The sequence below is a fragment of the Humulus lupulus genome, chromosome 1, assembly GCF_963169125.1.
Source record: "Humulus lupulus chromosome 1, drHumLupu1.1, whole genome shotgun sequence".
Classification (NCBI taxonomy): domain Eukaryota; kingdom Viridiplantae; phylum Streptophyta; class Magnoliopsida; order Rosales; family Cannabaceae; genus Humulus; species Humulus lupulus.
Window position 1 is genome coordinate 308,243,861 of NC_084793.1, and position 22,235 is coordinate 308,266,095.

Consider the following 22,235-nt stretch of genomic DNA (forward strand, 5'->3'; position numbering starts at 1 on the left):
AATAAATGCTAGTGTTAAGATTTATATTGGGTTGTAGGGTTTTCTTTAGGGAACTTAATATGTGCATTTATGTAATTAGGTCCTAGAAAGATTGAGGTGCTTAGGGTGATTTGAGCCAAAATTTATCTCTCTTATCCTACCTTCACCCTAGCCTATCATTACAAGCTTGATAAAGTCCTATTGATCTTTGGTGTGGTGTTTGTCTACATTAGTGGAGAGGAAATTACTAAGTAACTTATGGAGACATTATTTTAGCTTTAGGACCAAGGTCTAGTTTGATTTTTGGTGATTGAAAATGTTTAGGAAAAACTATGCATGCACTAAAGGGTGAAACATTTGATTCCTATTTTGGCAGCAACATTAATGCTTGAAGAATTTGCTTTAAAACTTGTGAAAGATTGAAATTCAACTTTTCTTATTCAAAATAAAATTTCTCGAGAGCCTTCCCCGTTTTACCATTGGCATAGCAAAGTTTGTCCACTATTGTTGTGTTTTGTCTTTGTTGTTTCCTTGTCTTCTGTTGTTTAGTTTGTGCCCTTTGTGTCTTTTTGTTATTTGTGCTTTGTTTTTAGAGTCATCACTCAAGGACGAGTAATGTCATAAGTTTGGAGGTGTGATAACTCTTAAATAAGAGTTATTTCATGTGCTTTTGAGCTTATAATTGTGGAAAAATCGTGGGTGATGTTAGTGTATTTTTAGCTTTTGCAGCTAACTTTGGTGTTTTTATGATCTTAGTTAAGTTTAATTATTTTTGTAGTTTTTAATAGCTAATGGTTTGAAGATAATAGTTTCATGAATAAATATTGTATAAAGAATGAACTAACATGTGAAACTATCTAAATGAAAATTTTGATGGCTGAATTATCAGGTTTTGCTGCAGCAAAGCAGATTTGGCTGAAGCATTTTGATCAGGCAGTTTTTGGGTACCTAGAACACGTGGCAAGTCAATGGGTGAGCTGGAATATTGGCTATGGTGGCAAGTACAGAAAACACTTGTAAAAAATTGGGAGAAAATGACAAAAGAAAATAGGAGACTCACATTTTTTACAAGGAGGGCAATATTGTACTTTTGAGGCAAAAATGAGAAAACCTAGAAGATATTTAGAGAAGCATCAGCCAAAAGAAAAAGGAGGCAGCCATTTTTTGAAAGAAAAACCAGCAAGAAGAAGAAAGAAAACCCATAAATCAGCTAGAAGGAAGGGGGACGAAAAAGGAGAAGCTCAAGCATCAATTGGATTTGTTCCTTCTTCCATTTCTATACTTCATTTTTATATTTTCTGGGTTGATTTCTAAATCTGAATATTATGGGCTGTTTTGATTGTGGATTAATTTTTATTAACTCAGCCATGAACTAATTTTTAGGTGACTTTAATAGTTGATGAACCCTATGTTATAATCTAGTAACTTCTTGCACTTTATCTTAGTAAAACCTCTCTTGTTATTCAAGTGTGCTTATATTAATTTCTTATTGTTGGTTGGCCAGCAATGGCAAAATATTTAATTATATTTAATGCTGGAAAAGTTAAATGTAATGGGAAGAACTTGGATGACACAAGTCATAATCTAGGTTAGATTATGTTAGCAAGTAACATAGTGATGTGTTATTTGCTTTGTGTAATTTTTGATAATTAAACTTTGAATTTGCATTCTTAAATCTGGTTTTGCATAGAAATATGTTTAATTAGGTAAAAGAGTTAATGTCATAAAATTTGGGAAAGTTTTATGAGTGTTTAAATGAATTATTGTTAACGTGGAAGTTTTGCTAGAATATTGCTGCCACAATCTATTCGCAATTTGTTCAGGATGATTAATATAGGGAAAATCAATAATTCAAGTCCATTTTGCAATCCAGATATCTCTTTCAATTTTCTTGTTTAGTTCAGTTTTAATTTCAATATTTCCATCTTCTTAATATTTTGCTGAACCTATAAACAAATCATTTGATTTTTAGTACTTTTCAGTTGTGTAATAATTGTTTCGCTTATTTTTCTATTTTACAATCCCTGTGAAGACGATTTACTTATCATTGTATTACTTGTGTGACTACGTGCACTTGCGTATTTAAAATCATATATTAAATTTATCACAACATATACATGCATCAACTATTTTTAGTTTCTAATGTATCTCGTAATGTCCTTTGGTAAATTTGATGAAGAAAAAAAGCTCCATTCACTTGATGGAAACTAAACTATCACACAAATTTATAAGATAAAAAAATGATATATATGACTTTATTGATTTTAAATAAATATGATTTAATTATTTAAATTATCATAAAATATCTTAAAAATATCATATTTTAATTAATTAATTTTTGTTTAAGTTTATGTTTGTTCTAGTTTTTGAATTGAGTAGTGACAACAAAATATTATTATATATTTAATATAATATTAATATTATACGTGGATTTTTTTAAATTTAAGTTTGTTGCTAGTATATTATATGTTTAATATGATATTTTCTTAATACGTGAAATTTAAATTTTATTTATAAATTTTATTTAAGTTATAAAACTTAATGTTTTATTATTTTTAAATAATTATCTTATAAAATATCTAAAAACTATCATATTTTAAATTGTTTAATTATTATTTTTATTTTATTTTAGTTAAGTTTAAGTCATGTTTACAATCTACCATTAAATATAAAACTAATTCGTTAAAGTTAATAAAAAAGAATAAAAAACCTTTAAAACAAAAAAATTCCGTTATTTACACACTTTTTATATAGAAGAGATGTCCAAATCAACAAGAATATAAAACATCCTTGTAAAATTTAGATAAATATTAGTAATGAAGGAATATTTAATTTAAATAAAATGATAACAAATTAATCAATCAAGATATATATTTATTTTTTAATATTCATTTCACTTATAGATTTCATTTAAGTTTTGAATATGGTATTATTATCAATTTTTTGGTTTTAATTTGACTTAAGAGTAGATTTGCCTATATATTCAACTTTTAAGGGAAGTTTAATTTTGTTGGTGCAAAAATTCGTCAACTAAAAATTTATGTAGAAACACAATGGTTGTGTGTTTAAGAATTTTAAAGGTGAAGAACACAATAATAATAATAATAATAATAATTTTACCAATAAAGTTGACCTTCATTCAATGGTGTTTCTTATTGGTAAAAGTAAGTTATATTTTTTATAAAAATTGTTAAGCTGGTGTCCAATACTACAAAAGAAAGTATCATACTGCTATTTGTGAATTTTAATATCGAGTTCAACACTTTTTGTGTTGTTGGACACCTTAAAGTGCCAAATAACAATACTAATTTTTTTATAGCATTTTTACATGCAAAAATTAATAGAATCCAGTCTTCATACACCACAAACCTCTTATTTATAGAAAGGTCATTACAACTATATTCTCTTCAACTTTAGATAATTACATGTTTGTTACACATTAAATACATTTAAATTTATATTTATGTAATTAATTAAATAAAATAAAATAGGAAAATATCCTAGACGGCCAATTATCATTTATCTCTTCCTTATTGTTGTATAGCTGGGATATATATACGAGTTAACCAGAAAATAATGTCCAACTAATTCCTAATAGGGGCAACGAGCAAAATAGCCACAAAAACAATAATTATTTAGATAAATATATCAGATTTTAAAAAAATTAATAAACGGCCCACTACAACAAATTAGTATAGCGAGATTCCACATTTATTCTTACCCACTTTAGCCTTAGGTAAACTCTAATATTCACTTGAAGCTTGGTGCAAAATGATAATTTAGGTAATCAAGAATATAAAAATGTCATTTCTCTACAATTTTAAAAATGAGGACATTAGCTTCTTCATACCATTATTTTGAATCATTTACTATAATTTCTCCTCCTATAATATTTTATCTGGTCTTGGTAGTCTTATGCCCTTTCTATTATTGTGTGTTAATAACGTGTACAACAATTTTATTTAAGAAAAAAAAATCCAATTTGCTAAACATATGGAAGTTTTTAGGGATTTTTTCATAAATATGGCATTTTAGTCATTAATATGTAAAAATATGGTAATTAATTTTTTCTTAGTTTGTATGGACAAATTTAATTAAAAAAAATCAGATTATGGGAAAAAAATATGGCATAATAATAATTGGAAAAAAATTTCATAGAAAGGAATACAAGTTTTAAAAAAGCCATAAAATAATACTTGTAAAAAAAATGCCATATTTTTGAAAACTTTATTAAAATACCCATATTAATAAACAATATAGTTAAAATATTGGTACATTTTAATAGACATGATTGCAAAATTGAGTACATTTTAATAAAAACATGATTTATAGCTCTTTAGACATGTTTGGAATGCTTTTTCCTGTGAAATTATTGTGAGTTGACAAATTTACCATGCATTGTAGTCGAGACAAGAAACAATATAATTAAAATATTGGTACAAGGATCAAATTAATCAACTTAACATATGAAATATTGTTCAGTCGAATACTTGCTCTTCTTCATATATATCCTTAGACAAATATTTACGAAAAAGAATTTTTGGATTATTATCTTTTAATTAAAAACAAAACGTGATATTTTTTTAATCAGTATACAATTTAAGGTTTCCACTAAAAAATTAAACAATTGAAAGATTATTATTTTCTTCCAATGCTCGTAACTTTCCCAAGAGAGAAATTAAAAAAAAAAAACAAAAATTGGTATTTTATATCTAAAGGGCCATTTAACTTGTGTAATTTTAGGCCCGCTTGCTAGATAGAGTGACCCCAAATTGGGCCTGATGGGCCGAATTTCATATCACGAAAGAACAATTAAAAAATAGGGAAATTTTTATATATACGGAACCTCACCAAAAAAATTTGAAAAATACGGTATTCCCTATTTCCTACAATATTACGGTAAAAACTAAGCCCACAAGCCCAAAACTCAATACCACATGTACAGAAGACCCAACCCAACCATTACAACCCAACCACATGTTGTATTCAATATATTTTCAGAGATTTTCAAAGATTTGAGCTTACAAAACCAAGAAGACTGGGTAAAATCAGAAATTTTCTTCTGCAATCTACTACAAAATTTCTGAATCAATGGGTCTACAAAAACAACTACACGACATCTATTTTGTGGTAAGTTTCCTTGTTCTTCTATTTTGTTCTTGGAACATAGTTTATAACTTTCGAAAATCACTAAGACAAATCTAGTAAAAACATATATTTTAACACATATCTCCACAGAATCATATACAAATTTTACCATAGAAACATTTGAAAACCATGAAAACCTTTTATAAAAAAAAACTGTTACAATATTATAAAGATGTTTCTTAGAATGTCTCAAATTTATTGTAAACATTTATTAATCTACAAAATTTTCATTTACGACATATGCTAGGAGTGTTTTCCAAGGATTTCAACTGAATTTTAAAGGAAAAGAATTGCCATTTGTTATCTTTACAAAAACATAACATAAGTTAACAACATCTAAACAAATATAACCTGGTATGTATAGAACAAAACCATTATCTTGCAACTTAAACAAAAAAAAAAGACATGATAGAGAACTTACGTGTTACAAACCTGTAACAAGCTTTTACAGACAACGATGAATTTACATGTTACTAACCTGTAACAAGCTTTTACAGATAACGACAACTATGAATTTACATGTTACAAACATGTAACATGCTTTTACAGACAGTATAATACATAGGTTTGTAACATGCTTTTATAGACAAACTTTTTCCAGCCAAGGTTGTAATTCATAATTAAAAAAAAACAATTTTGAACCCAGTTATCATTCCTTGTCATCTTTTTTTAGTGAATAAACGTGTCTTTTATTCATAAAAGTTAGACAATATATAAAATAGCTGCTAATTAAGATAATCCCTTTTCACACTCAAAAAATCCCAAATGAAAACAAGCTCGCAAGTAGAGATAAGAGCTTTCTTGTCCAAAAAATCAAACACCCAGAAAAGTTTCACACAAAAGAATTCATCATCTAAAGAATTGTATTGTATTGTTCCAAGAGAAATAAATAAAGAAGAAGAAGATGGCATACAGATAAATTAGTAAACTTTCTTTATGAGAAATTAAAAAAATCAACAAATTAAAAAAAAAAATCAGACTTTTTTTATGAGAAAGGAGAAGCTTCCCTTTTTATTTTCTTAGCAGCACTTGAAGAAGCAACAATGGAATTCCTTCGTAGCCAAATTTAGAAAACTCAAATACTTAAAAACAAATGATTCAAACACCAAAACAACAAATTGTTAGTAGCGGGAGATGAAAATTTTCAGTCATTTTTGGGAGAAAATGGAGAAGAGAGGAGCTGAGAAATAAAGATAGAGAGAGAGTTAGAGTTTTTAATTTGGGAAAAATGAGATCTAAAAATTTTATACCGTATAAAACTTTTTTTAAAAGTTTCCGTATTTTTTAAACAAAATACCGTATAAAAGAAAACAACCGTATATTTCGAATTTTTTTACACTTTACCGTGAAGGGTGTAATTTTCCCTAAAAAATAACCACTTTCTTAGAAATCAGATCCTTTATTATTATTATTATTATTATTATTAATTTTTCACTTTCAAGTTTTTATTTTAAAATTATTTTCGGATTGATATTTCTAGTTAGTGCTTAAATTATGAGAAGTCAGTTTTGATGGCTATAATGGTCTGTGCACTACTTTTACATTGTATAAATTACAATTACAATAAAACTTGTAGAAATTTTTAATAAAATCTGAATAATTAATAGTATCGAAGATAGATTCTAAAATAATATTTGTGTGTATTAAAAGTTGGAAATCCTGGTTTGAGATCCTAAATCATTTAAATTTTCTATAAACCTTACACGAAATTCGCTGTGATTATAGTAAACATCTTTTTATAAAAAATTATGATCATACTGGTTCCCAAAATCTATAAATATATATATATATAATACTGTGCTGTGTTTTGGCTAATGATAAAAGCAATATGATTTTGATTTCTTTTCTATTTTTGGAACAGTTTCTAATTAAGCATGTAACATGTGATAAAATAAGAATAGAGCAAAGCTTGATAGTCAATTTTCATGTGAATTCGATTAAAACAGGAATGATATTTCGTTCAACAAAATTCAAAATTGGAAAAAAAAAGTACGAAAAGAAAAAGATATGCTCCAGTGAAAGGCATATAAAATATATCCCATCACTTTTCAAAGAAAATAAATATATATATTCCGTTAGAAAAATACAAACAGATATTTCACATTTATAATAAAGAGAAAAAATAAAATAGAATTCAGACAAATAAACACATTATATATATAAAACAAACATTCACATTCCTTTAGTTAAAAATTAAACCAAAACATTATTATAATATATGATCAACATTTTCAAGTAATTATTATTTTTCTAGTTTTTTAAATTTGTAAATTAATTAATTACCTTTTTTTTATTATTAATTAAAGTGTTTTGTAAATGTTTTAGTATTTTTCATTTTCTAATAAAAAAAATTTCGGCAAAATTATTTGTATTTTAAATATATTTATAATGATATTCAAATATTTAATTAATTAAAATTAAAATAGACCAATAGAAATATGTCACATAGCTCCATCATTTGAGATTACGGAAGATGACCTATGACGCATACAAAATAATAATGGAATTGATTTTATCGAAAAAAAAATACTCATAAATTTAAGTCCAATATTTTAGATTACTTATTTTTTGTCATAAATTTTATTATTAATTTTAAGAAAAGTTTAATTGATTTTTTTTAAATGTTATTTTTTTCTAGACAAATTAAAAATACGAAAACTTAAGGTGTTCATCACTAGGCACTACATTCCATGTCTGTGGATAACCATATGGTTATTGCATTATCAATAATAAACAAAACAACTTCTAATATAACTGTAACGCCTTGAATAGCCAAGACCATTACACTGTGTATTTAAATAGTGTTTAACTCGCTAAACGAGTCATTTGGCCATAAACGTGCAACTAAATGTGATTAACGATCCATGGTTAAAAATTTCGGTCAAAAGGGATGAACATTTCATTAAAACGTTAAATTGTACATGAGATCTCATAATAAATGTTTACAAAGTTATTTACAATTTCAAAAACGTCATTACAACTCAAAAGTTACAACCCGCCGGCCTAAGCGGCAAAAATAGGGTTTAACCCTAGTTCCTTTGAGAAACATTGGTCGTGGTGGTCAAGCGACCACATATGTACACGTCGCCATCTAAGCTCTCCAACTCATGGCTGGTCCAACTTTCCTTTCCCCTTACCTACACCACATAGCACCTGTGAGCCAAGGCTCTGCAAAAAAACTAAACATGCTCATAAATAGTTATTAATACATTATCAAACCATAATAAGCATGCTTAGCAGTAATAACCATACTCATTCATGCATATCATTCATATAAATAACTACAGCATCATAAGGGACCAAATGCCCTAAATAAATGGTTAACTAAATCATATCGGGTGTAACACCCTGGTTACTCCAAGACCGTTACTGTGAACTTTGAACCGTGCTTAATTTGCTAATCGAGTTCTTTGGTTATAAACGTGCATCTAGGTGTCATTAATAGGTTAAGGTGAAAAATCAATCAAAAGGAAATGATATATTTTATTTAAATCATAAAACTGCTCATGGGCCCATAAAAACATTTACAAGTTATTTTCAATCCAAAATGGTCATTACAGTTTTAAATTTACAAACCCGCCAACCTAAGCGGAAAAATTAGGGTTAACCCCTAGTTCCTCTGAGAAACTCCTTGGCTGTGGTGGTCAAGCAGCCGCATATATACACATCACCACCTAAGCTCTCCACTCAAGGTTGTGTGAGCTTTTCTTTCCATTTACCTGCACCACATAGCACCCATGAGCCAAAGCCCAGCAAGAAAACTCATTACTGCATATAAATATTATCAAATGATTATCATTATAATCATACAGAGCTTATAGCCCTGAACAGATGAGTGAATATCACTTTGTGGTTACGTTAACCATGAAGGAGCATATAGCTCTAATCAGATGAGTATTTTAACACTTGAGGTTCTGGTAAACTATAATGAGTGACTGACAAGCAAGTTACTACGGGGCTCGGCACCCATAGCCATGTGACAATTCAGTCACTTGCCTATGCTTCTCGTCAGTTGAAGGAGTATGAAAAGAGGTATCCTACTCATGATCTGGAGTTGGCAGCTGTGGTTTTTGCCTTAAAGATATGGAGGCACTATCTCTATGGAGAGAAGTGTGAGATCTATACAGACCACAAGAGCTTGAAATACTTCTTCACCCAGAAAGACTTGAATATGAGGCAAAGGCGTTGGCTGGAGTTAGTAAAGGAATATGATTGTGAGATTTTGTATCACCCAGGGAAAGCCAACGTGGTAGCTGATGCTTTAAGCCGGAAGGGTCCGGGGCAGATTCATGGTATGAGGCTGATAGCCAGAGAGTTAGCAGATGATATGACCAGAGCTGGTATAGAGTTGCTGGTGGGCCAGTTGGCTAACATTACGCTACAGTCTACATTTTTGGAGAGGATCAAAGAAGGACAGTTGAGTGATCCTCAGCTGATCAAGATCAGGGAGGATGTTCTGGCTGGAGCATCCAGAGATTATACAGTGTCTGAGGTAGGCTTGTTGAGATACAAGGGGAAGATATGTGTACCGTTAGACATTGCATTGAGGCGAGAGATTCTGGATGAATCTCATACTACACCTTACTCTTTGCATCCAGGCACCACAAAGATGTACCAGGATGTGAGATCGTTATATTGGTGGCCGGGGATGAAGAGAGATGTAGTAGAGTATGTGGCTAAGTGCTTGACATGTCAACAGGTCAAGGCTGAGCATCAGAGGCCGGCAGGGTCACTGCAGCCTCTGGATATTCCTGAGTGGAAGTGGGAAGACATCACGATGGATTTTGTGGCGGGCTTACCCAGGACTACTGGTCAGCATGATTCTATTTGGGTGATAGTGGATCGCTACACCAAGTCAGCTCACTTTCTGCCAGTGAGGACTACTTATACAGTTGATCAGTACGCAGATCTTTATGTGAGAGAGATCGTGCGGCTCCATGGTGCACCTAGGTCGATCGTGTCAGATCGGGACCCTACTTTTACTTCCAAGTTTTGGGGGAGTTTGCAGAAAGCCATGGGGACAAAGTTGAAGTTCAGTACAGCATATCATCCTCAGACAGATGGGCAATCTGAGAGGACGATCCAGATCTTGGAGGACATGCTGAGAGCATGTGTACTGGATTTCGGTGGTTCTTGGAGTAAGTATCTGCCTTTGATAGAATTCTCCTACAACAACAGTTACCAGTCTACCATTGGAGTAACACCTTATGAGATGCTATATGGTAGGAAGTGCAGATCTCCCATTCATTGGGATGAGACAGGAGAAAGGAGGTACTTAGGTCCTGACGCAGTACAGAGGACCAGTGAGGCTATAGAGAAGATTAGAGCTAGAATGCTTGCCTCTCAGAGTAGACAGAAGAGCTATGCTGATCCCAAGCGCAGGAACGTGGAGTTCCAGGTAGGAGATTATGTTTTCCTCAGAGTCTCGCCATGGAAAGGGGTGAGAAGGTTTGCGAAGAAAGGCAAACTGAGTCCTAGATTTGTAGGTCCATTTGAGATCCTGGAGAGGATAGGTCAGGTGGCTTACAGATTGGCTTTGCCTCCGGCGTTGTCTTCCGTGCATAATGTGTTTCATGTATCAGCTCTTCGGAGGTATGTATCTGATGAGGGTCATATTTTGAGTTATGAAGATCTGGAGCTTGAACCAGATCTCTCTTTTGAGGAGCAGCCAGTTCAGATACTTGACAGAAAGGACAAGGTCCTCAGGAATAAGACAATACCTTTGGTTAAGGTATTGTGGAGGAACAGCAAGGTCGAGGAGGCGACCTGGGAGCTGGAGTCAGATATGCAGAGTCAGTATCCCGAGCTGTTCAGGTAAATTTTGGGGACGAAATTTCAGTAAGGAGGGGATAGTTGTAATGCCCCAAATTCTCTGATGTATTTAACGGTGTGAACAGTAGGCCGGGAGGGCCATACTTGCTTAATTGTATTATTAATTGATTAAATGCATGTATATGTTGATTATATTATGATATGATGTGAAATGCATGCATGTGAGTCCATACTTCTTTATACAGGGGTGTGATAGTAATTTGGCCCGTTGAGGGTAAATTGATTATTTATTCGCATGTTGGTGATATAATTTGAGACCACATTATGATGTGGGTTTTTTCGAGCCATTTGGTATGAGACGATCAAAGAAATGTTAAACGTCGGTTTGGTCATAACAGGCTTAAGCTCGGGGCTCGGGGTGAGTCTCGGGGTGTTATAATGATTAGAGTGTTACCGGGTATTAAAGGGTAACAGGATGTAAAATATTGGAGTTTGAGAATATTGAGATTAGCGGGAAAAGGGAAGCGTTAATTATGATTAACGGTGTAGGTGGAAAATGTCAAAATTGCCCTTAAGTTGGTTTTAGAGCCTTAAGTGACCTAGGGGCATTTGGGTCATTTGGCTAGGATATATGTGGTTTTGGAAGGCTGTGGAAACCGTTCAAAACAGAGAGTCTTCTTCTTCCTTCCCGTACATCATTTCCTCTCTATCATTCTTTGAGGTTTTTGGTCCCAAGTTGAGGTGGCAAGTTAGGGAATCAAAGCTTGGAGGTTGTGGTTTTAGTTCATCATCTTAAGAGGGTTCAAAACCAGTTGGAGGTAAGGAATTGTCTTTGAATTTCAGGTTATACTCTGTTTTTGTTTATAGTTTTCAATTCATGTTTTTGATGTGGGAAGCATGAATCAAAGGAGGTTTTTGTGCTAGCTTGATTGGGGTTTGATGAGAGTGAGTTAAGGGTGTTGATAGGGGGTTGAATTGGGTGTTTGGAAGAGGTTTAAAGTTGGTTTGAGAGGCTGGTGTTAAGGGTAAAATGCAGGGGCAATTCTGAGTTCGCGTGCTGGTTTTGGGCTGAACTGGGCTGGGTGCCGCGGCACAGCTTTTGCGTGCCGCGGCCCACGCGCGTCTGGCAGATGGAGCTTAGAGGCGTGCCGCGGCACGGCTTTTTGGGGCCGCGGCCCATAGGCCAAATTTTGTTAAAAATAGTTTTTAGCTTAGGGATTCAAACCATAGGCCTCGGGGTTGAACCTAGTACCCGGTTGGGTGGTATTTGAGGTCTCGGGGGCTGGGAGTTGGTTTGGGAATCCCCAGTTATCATTCTTTATTGATGAATCCTATATTTTGGTTATGACCAGGTAACTGCTAAAGGACCAAAAAGTCGATCGTTCTCAGGGTTGTTCTTTTATTCGTTCTTGCTCGAACCAGAGGTAAGAAAACTGCACCCCAAGTGTAACATGCATGGATATTCCTGAGGCATGTTGAATGTGAGAATATGGACATGGATTGAATATGCAATTCTTAGCATATGTTGCTCATTTGTGCATGGCACTGACTTATTAGTCAGGTTTGGCAAGGGTGCTAGTATCACTGTGAAGCTGTGATTTATTAGTCAGGTTCGGCAGTGGTATTGGGCACTGAACACGATGAACTGACTTATTAGTCAGGACGGCCTTGGCGTGTGTCACGCAAGCCTGTAAGATTGGATCTAATCAATTATTAGCATTGAATGACTCAAAGAGCATTAATGCCAGACCGACCCCGAGGGTCGATGAATGAAATAAGCGCTTGGAGGCTAGTGGCTTACTCAGCAGCCACTCTCCCACTTGAATTAGTGACATGCATGGCAGTCACTCAGTGCGGTTTACCAGAACCCGTTGAAGGCTAGTGGCTTACCCATCAGCCACTCTTCCATCTGAATTAGTGACTCGCTTGTCAGTCACTCAGTGTGGTTTATCAGGACCTCATGTGGTGTTCGCTCATTTGTTTGAAAGCTTTATGCTCAGTGTGATTATCATGATAATCATTTGATAATGTTTACATTAAGTGTTATGTTTTCTTGCTGGGCCTTGGCTCATGGGTGCTATGTGGTGCAGGTAAAGGGAAAGAGAAGCTCACCTAGCCTTGAGTGGAGAGCTGATGTGGTGGTGTGTACATATGCAGCCACTTGACCACCACGGTCAAGGTGTTCTCAGAGGAACTAGCGGGTTTACCCTATTTTTGCCGCTTAGGTCGGCGGGTTTGTAACTTTACAACAGTAGTGACCATTTGTACTGAGAACAGCTTGTAAACGTTTTGTTTAGCTCTGCAGAGCAGTTGTAATAAAATCTCCATTTCCTTTTTACTGGTTTTATACCTTAACCTGTTAATTACACTTAGAGCACGTTTTTGACCAAAGGACTCAGGTAGTGAGTCAAATTTCCGGTCCACCGTTCACCGTAACTATTCTGGGGTAGCCAGGGCGTTACACAAAAACCCTTAAAAATGCCCAAAATAGAAATCTGATGGAACAGGGTAGCGCTGTAGCGCTATCCCCCTAGCGTCCCAGCGCTCAAATCAGCAAGAGCCCTCCTGGCTAGCGCTACACTGAACCAGAAACTCCCTGAAACTTTTCCCTTTTGACTCCACCATTTTCAACCTGAACCAAAAGCTTCCAAACCTCATTTTAAGTCCCAAATGAACCCAAAAACCAACCACACATTTCCTAGGCATCACAACCCCTAGAACCCTAGCCAAAAACTCCCATCAACTCCCTTCAACCAACCTAGAAAACCAAGGTGAAAACCAAAGCAAAAGCAGAGCAGAGCAAAGCTAGAGTTTTAATGCCTAGATACTTACCTCAAGCTCATATTAGGATCCTCTTCAATGGTGGAACACAATCCTAAGCCCTCGAGATCCACTTCCCTAGCTTGATCCTCAAGAAAAGCTCCAAAAATCCAAAAGAAAATGGAGAAGAAAAGAGGTACGGGAGGAATGTTTTGATACTCTATTTTGGCCTAAGTTCCACAGCCTTCAATGGCTTAAATAAACCTTAAGGTGAATGACATTTTTGCCCCTAGGTCATTTAAAGGTTTATAAAGACTCCCAAGGGTAAAACCGTCATTTTCCACATATCTCGTTAATTATAATTAACACCCTCCAATTCCTGATATTCTCGACATTCTCAAATACCAATAATTCATATCTCGTTACCCTTTAATTCTCGGCAACGCTCTAATCACCAAATTACCCCGAAACTCGCCCCGAGCCCCGAACTTAATCCTGTTATGACTAAACCGCTAACCTGCACTCAAAGATCGTCTCATGCCGAATGGCTCGAACAAATCCACATTATGATGTGGCCTCAACAATAGTTCATCAACATGCATGAAAATACACAATTATGCCTTCAATGGGCCAAATTACCAAAATGCCCCTATGATGAAATGTGGGCCCACATACATGCATTTAGCATCATATTATAATATAATTCACATAAACATGCACATAATCATTTAATGGCATAACAAATAAATTATGGCCCTCCCAGCCTACTAGTCTTAATTGGATCTTTTAGGACACACATTGCGAGTCCTAAAATCATTATTTTAGGACTCGCGAATATAGTCCTAAAAACTTACTTAAATGCACTTAACGAGACTTTTTAAGACTCTCAAATAGAGGACTCGCACTCCACGAGTCCTAAAAACATTTTTTGCGAGCCCTAAATAGCTTTTTTTGTAGTAGTGGTGACGTACATTCTTTTCAACTATAATTACATTTATCAAAAACTGAGATTCACTGTGTTTTAAAAAAACAGTATCACGTCCTTTGTCTAATGTACGATCTGTGTCTAATGTTTTAGTGCACATTTTAAATATACATATCATTTAGATACTAAACTCTCTCTCACAGTCTCACACACAAACACACAGTAATTAGGTAATAACTAAGTTGATTAGTTTCCATAATCCACGTGAAACACAAGTTAAAATTTCATTTCTATCACCTTATATAGCTAATAAATTAAACACGAGTATGATTTGATAAAACACATGCACATGCAAAACAAAAAAAAAAAAGAACATGAACTGTAAATTTAACCAATGTTTGGAAAAAGTAAATTAAACTACTGTTTTTGGACAATGATATGTAAATATATTTGTCTTTATATTGTAAAATTAAAGAGGTTGTACATGTGGCCCTTCCTATGTCACTATCATGTCTTTGCCCTAATTTATAGAAACCGCACTCTGCTTAAGATTCCATATATATGGTCCAAGTTATTTTACGTGTACTGATAATCATGAAAAAGAAAGAAAAATAAATAAATAAAAACTTATGTATGGTTTTTTATTTTATTTATTGATTTAGAGTTATGAAAAAGATATATCTAATTCATTTCTACGGGTAATTAATTTTGTCCTTTTAAGTAGTACTTGTGAATTTTCGTACTTATATATATAGTTACATTTGCACTTTGCAGCTCAGTTAGTCAAGAAAAAGACTATATACATATCGTACCTCCAATGTGAAATGTCACAATAATGAAAAATATTATGTAACATATGTAATAACAAATATGTTTATATTTATTAGGGGTGATTTTTTTTTTGTAAATAATATATTAAGCAAAAAAATTATTAAGAAATTGAGACAAACTTCATTCACGACATATATAAATATTGAATATCAAATAATTTAAATCAATACTAAATAATAAAAAATATATACAATACAATGAAATCTTAACAAAAAAAATTAATTTTTAACTCATTTTATTATGCTAATTTAAAATATCAAATCATTTAAATGGATACTAAATAATAAAAAGTATACACGATACAATGAATTCTTCACAAAAATAATCTATTTTTAAATTTAAAAAAAAATGCTCTGCTAGGAATATGAATCCTTGATTTATAAAAATAAGCTTGACCATTATACTAAAGTATTAATTGTTAAATATTAACTTCTACTAAAAATATATTTTACCCGTGGCAGCCGCCACCTAGGCTTTATGTAAATCCGCCAACTTTTGCTTTCAAAATGAACTGAGAACTATTTTTTCAGATATTAAAACTTTATTGTCTACTTTTTCGGAGGCATCTCTGTCACATGTTGGCCGAAAGTTTAATAATCTGGCCCACGTATTGGCAAAGCATGTCCTTAGGCTAGACGATGAGTTTTGCTGATTGAAGGAAACTCCCCTCCAATTTGTAATTTTTTTCCGTTACATTCTGAATAGTTATAAAATCTATTCCTGACAAAAAAAAAAAATACAAAGAAAGAATACATTAATTGTTTTTTATTATAAAAATTATTGTTCTTGGGAAAATAAATATTTATGATTATTTACCCAAGGTATTTATTATTTTTATTATATATATTTTTATAAATAAATAGATAAATGAGGTAGGGGATAAAAATATGACATCATTTTTTTGTATATTGAAAAAAGGGTGCAAGTCCTTTCTCCTTTTTTTTTTTTGATAAAAAAATGGTGCAACATTAGTCAGAGTTAGAAAAATAAGACTGTAGAGTAGAAGTCACAACATAATTTAAATTTATATGGTTCTACTTCTAGAGACCTTGACCAGAGATCGATGAGACGATTACACTGATATCAAAATCAAAAGTGTACAAAGATAAAAATTTCCAATGTCAAAGAATTGGAAATAGTAACAATTAATGAACACAATAATCTTCATCCTAAAATCCCTTGACCCCTCTCAAATCTTAAATTTATATTCATATATATATATATATATAAATGGGAAGGAAATAATAAATGCTCCCCACTAAGTTTAAAAAAATAAAATACAAAGAGCTCAAAAAATGACCCTAATGTTCTCATATATAATTAAAGTCCATTTTAAAAGGAATTAAAATAAAAAGCTAGTTATAATATTGAGTTATACTTTTAGAGCACTCTCAATTGGTGTTCTACTCCATCTTTTAAAATACCTCATCAAAACACACATTTTTCTATTTTACCTCTAAGTTTTACATTATACCATATATCAGCTTTTCTATATATTTCTCTATATCATTTAAATAGTATATCTTTAAATATATTTTATTACTTAAAATAAAATAAAATAATTGAAAAATAATAATAAATATATACTAAATTAAGAGAGAAAGCTTATATAAAAAAAAAATATTAAAATATTATATAAATGATATGTAAATGTAGATATTGATTAATTGGAGTTTGTGCATAGCTATTATAAATATATGTATAAAGGAGCTGATGGAAGATGTTTTTATGAGTTTTAGCTAAATATTATAGAGAAAGTGTATTACAGAATATATCACCAAAACATACATTTTTATAATTCACCTCAAACTTTTACATTATACCATACATCTGCTTCTCTTATTTTTCTCTACATCATTTATATATTATATTTTTAAAAATATTTTATTCATTTTAAGAAATAAAATAATTAAATATAATAGTATCACACTCATATATATATTTATACAAAAGTTTATAAAAAAATAATAAAATATTTATAACTTGATGAATAATGTTTCACTACATATAGAGAAATACTATTCATTTAAGTAAAAAATATAACTTTACATCACCTTTAGAAGACTACTTAACCATTTTTTCTCTATATTATAAAGAATAACACATTTTAACTCATCTATTAAGAGTGCTCTTAGAGATCTTTTAGTCTGTAAATTTTATGAAAAGCTCGTGAAATTTGGGTTCTCTAATGTTCATTTTAAAGTGACCCTTAATGTTCAGTAACTGAACAAAGCAAATAAAATTATATATAGAGAGAATAACAGAATAACCAGAATATACAAAACCAATATCAAAGGTCTAGAAAAGGGAAGAAAAAGAGAAGTTAGTGTATAGCTTTCAAAGAGCATACCATTATATAGAACCAAGAGAGACTAGTGGTGTACTATAACAAACCAACATATAATGTTTAGTTTTGAGACCAAAAAATATTGTCTAAACTACAAAAAATATTGTCTAAACTACTTAGTTTATAATTGCCAAATTAGTTATAAAACTCACTACAAAAAAAAGGTTATATACCGAGAACACTATACCGACAACATGTCCTCGGTATAGACATTTCATATGCGCGGGACATTTTCGCGGTTTTGAATAGGTTTAGTTGCTATACCGAGAACCTATACCGAGAACATGTTCTCGGTAGAGGGTTTATAAATATACCCCACAGCCGCGAAGCCCCTTCTCCTTCCTTTCTGGTTTCTCTCGGTTTTCTCCGAGCCGTCCGCCTCCCTCCGCCATTTTCCTCCGTTTTCCTCCCAAAAAGCTCGGTTTTAAGCCTCAAAATTGCCAAGGGTGAAGGGATTTCTGTGTATTTGTTGAAGGTATGGTTTATTTATTCATTTTATATATATATTTATGAAATTGTATAATGATATTTTGTAGTTTTTGTTTGAAGGTTGGGTATTCGGTTTTTGTTGGACTAAAGAGATTGCTAGCAAGATATTGAAGGCATTGGTAAGTTTTTTTTAATTTTTCTGTATTTTTTTAATTTTTTTTCAATTTTTGAATAATTTATGTTTTTTTATATAAATAATATAATATTAATTTTAATAAAAATTTGAAATTATTATATTAGATAGAATGTATTTATTTTTAGGTTTTCAAAATAAGTATTAGTAAAAATGATATTAGGAATTAGAAAATTGTTATATGAGTAATTAGTATTTTTTTTAAACAAATTCTATGTTGTTTTGGTGAATTTTATGTGTATTAAACATATTAGTAAATATATTAAATATTTGAGTGTTAATTTGAAAATTTTGGTGGTAATGTTAGTATGTTGTTGTTGTCAATTTTAATTTTTTTTGGTTATGTTAGTAGTAAAAATTCAAATTTTATGAATATTGATGATTAATTTGTTGTTGTTAATTTTTAGTAGAATTTTAATATTTTGGTTAGAAAATTGAATAATTAATAAAATTTAGACTAATAATTATAAATTATATAGTCGTTTAAAATGTATTTGTAATGCTCTCTGCATGATCTGGGTCTGGATATTTTTTATGTCTTATTTGCAGGATTTTAAATTTTGGGATAGATGAAAATATAGTCGTTATGCTGCCGAATTTTTTATAGAATTGTAAAATTTAGAGATATTGTGAATATTAGTAGAAGTACTCAATAAAATTTCTAATTTAATAAATAGTGAATTGATAAGTAAAATAATATATTTTAAAATTAAGATTAAAAAAAATTAACATTAACATTATGCAACTAAATTTTAATAAAAATAAACATTAATTAAATAATTTAAGTAATAATTAAATCCTAAAGTAAATAAATAAATTTTAAACAAATCTTAGAAATTTTGTTTAAATTAATAAAACTATTCAATAAAGCATAAGTAAAATATGTAATTTAATAAATACTAAATTAATATGTAAAAAAATAATATTTGTTAGTTCTGATTAAATAAAATTAACAAATATATTATTAGAAAACCATTATTAAAATTAAAAAAATTAAATTTAATATTTGTTAGTTTTAATCATTATTAAAATTAAAATTAAAAAAATATGTTTTTAATAATATTTGTTAGTTTTTTTTAATTTTTCTGTATTTTTTTTAATTTTTTTTCAATTTTTGAGTAATTTATGTTTTTTTATATAAATAATATATTTTAAAATTAAGATTAAAAAAAATTAACATTAACATTATGCAACTAAATTTTAATAAAAATAAATATTAATTAAATAATTTAAGTAATAATTAAATCCTAAAGTAAATAAATAAATTTTAAACAAATCTTAGAAATTTTGTTTTAATTAATAAAACAATTCAATAAAGCATAAGTAAAATATGTAATTTAATAAATACCAAATTAATATGTCAAATTTAAATAATTTTAATAATATTTACACTGAAATATATTATAGTTAGATATCATAAAACAACATAATTAACTTCAAAGAGCATAAGACATTAAAAAAAACATATTTAATTTTATTTGTTTTTTTCTTTGGTAATAAGAAATTATTACCAAATTTCTCAAGAGAGCTCGGATTACTTGTTTGACAGTACACAGATCCGGACTGTCCTCAATGGTCAAAAGTACCAAATGCCTCGAAAGAAAGAATACTTGCACATTTGGAAGTAAGTAGTTTATGTATTTTCCGATGCCCAGAAATTACGGTATTAATTTCTTGCTAAAATTAACTATCTTAATTAAATATATTACTAACGATAACTTTTTGCAGAAACGTTCTGTGATCAACAAGGAAAATAGAAGGAAACTGAAAGAGCTTAGCTATGGAGGTTCTCAGTCAATCCCAGCCCTACGCTATAAAAAGGTTAGTTAATTAATTATTTTTTAGTTTATTTTTCTTATTTACGTTTAATTATTAATTTTATAAAAATATATGTACGTGACAGCGCAATTTAGAGACTGGGCAACTTGAGTCCATCCCGGATAGCTGGATGGATACTCACCATAAATCAGGCACAGGGTGGGTGACAGAGACAGCCAAAAATACTTGGGTACGTTAAGTTTTTTTAAACATTTTTCAAATTTTTAATTGTTTCAAAATTTTAATTACATTATACATTGTATCACAGGAGGAATTGCGTGCATACCGCGACACACAGCAGACACAGGCAACTGATACTAAGAGTTCCACACCAGTTTCGAGTGCGCCTGAAGATGAAGACATATCTTTGGTACAAACTGTCTTCGGAAAACGACGGGGCCACCAGAAAGGATATGGACGTATCCTTAACATAAGGGGCCGAACTCCATTTGATTTTCGTCCTTCACAAACTAGAGATGAAGAGTTGTCTGAGATGAGAGAGCGTCTTCGACAGTTAGAGGAGCATGTCCGGACTCATTGTATCACCCCGGGATCTCAATGTGCCCCACCACCACCCGACGACTCAGTAGGACTTATGTATGAATTTTATTACAATTGACTATTACATTATCATGTTTAAGACAATTCTTTATTTTGATTCAGCGAACATACTCTTATGTTTTTATTTATATGTTTAATATAAGTGTTTTAATTTTATTTTATTTTTTTCTATTTAATTCAAAATAAATAAATAAGGGAATAACAAATATAAAAAAAAAATTGGGGAAAAGTCTATACCGAGGACATTGTCCTCGGTATATACCACTAAGATGTCGGTATATACCAGCACGATGACAAATTGGGGATGGTTGTACCGAGGACTTTTGTCACTTTCTACCGAGGACAATGTCCTCGGTAAAACCTATACCGAGAACATTTTTAATGTCGTCGGTAGAAGTTTTGTTTTACCGACGCGGATGTACCGATAACTTTCTACCGACGATATTGTCTCGGTAGAGGTTATACCGAGGATATTTGGGCTTATACCGAGGACATTTGTTCTCGGTATAGGCCCTGTTTTTTGTAGTGACTATAATATATTGACACTTACATATATTTTATATGTAGGGAGGTTTTTGTTAGGGTGTGTCTGTTTTTGGTATGTTGAAAAATATAACCCAAATTTCTTTTATATAAAAGTGTACATTGTAGTTATAGCATGCACATCTTACTAGATTTTATGAAATTTCGAATAATTTACAGTGCCGAAATCAAAGTTCATACTTTTAGTTACAAACATGTTTGTTTCTTTTTCGCAGCTAAACTCTAAAAACAGGTACGCGTGTGCAAGTGGTTGTTTAAACTCTGATTTCGGCATCGTAAATTATTTGAATTTTCTTGAAAATAGGTCAAATGTCTGTTATAACTACATGTACATTGTCATATAAAATAAAGTAGATTATAATTTTTCCACGTACCAAAAACAAAGACGCTCCTACCAATAAGAAAAAAGCGAGACCCAACCAAAGAATTTTCCAATGTATATATTATATATATATATATATACATAGTATAAGTATAGGTGACATTTATAGTTTTATAAGTTAAATTATTGGGAGGGGGCTTTGGGTCCAGGGGGCCTCAGGCCGTTGCTCAGATGTCTAGCTTGAGCCTGTCCGGAAGTTCTCTCAATTATATTGAAAAAGATAGGTCTATATCTTAATAATATCAATGAATTATAAGGAAATGGAATCTTATCAAGTATCTAGGGTTTTTGGCCAGTGGTTTCTCTTGCTCTGTCTATATATATGTATACAAATATATATAAAAACACTAGGTAGAACCAACATGCACGTTTGCTTAATTTTAAAGTTGTAAACATTGTCTATAATTTTAGTAAAAACTGATTCACTATTTTAAATATATATTTATATAATAGAATGCATTATAATTCTATAGTATATATAAATATTTATATCAATAATCTCTACATATATCACATCTAAACACAACATTGACATAGATATATATTT

The 22,235-nt window shown here is 31.1% G+C and overlaps 1 protein-coding gene across 1 annotated transcript; it reads left to right on the forward strand.

The window, feature by feature from the left end:
• Positions 1 to 18,301: 18,301 nt before the first annotated feature.
• LOC133782231 (uncharacterized) lies at positions 18,302 to 20,924 on the forward strand. The gene is made up of 5 exons (XM_062221473.1): positions 18,302 to 18,370; positions 19,934 to 20,008; positions 20,113 to 20,205; positions 20,288 to 20,392; positions 20,471 to 20,924. Exons 4-5 carry the CDS (start codon positions 20,333 to 20,335, stop codon positions 20,819 to 20,821), a joined length of 411 nt encoding a protein of 136 aa, XP_062077457.1. The 5' UTR covers positions 18,302 to 18,370; positions 19,934 to 20,008; positions 20,113 to 20,205; positions 20,288 to 20,332; the 3' UTR covers positions 20,822 to 20,924.
• Positions 20,925 to 22,235: the final 1,311 nt, after the last annotated feature.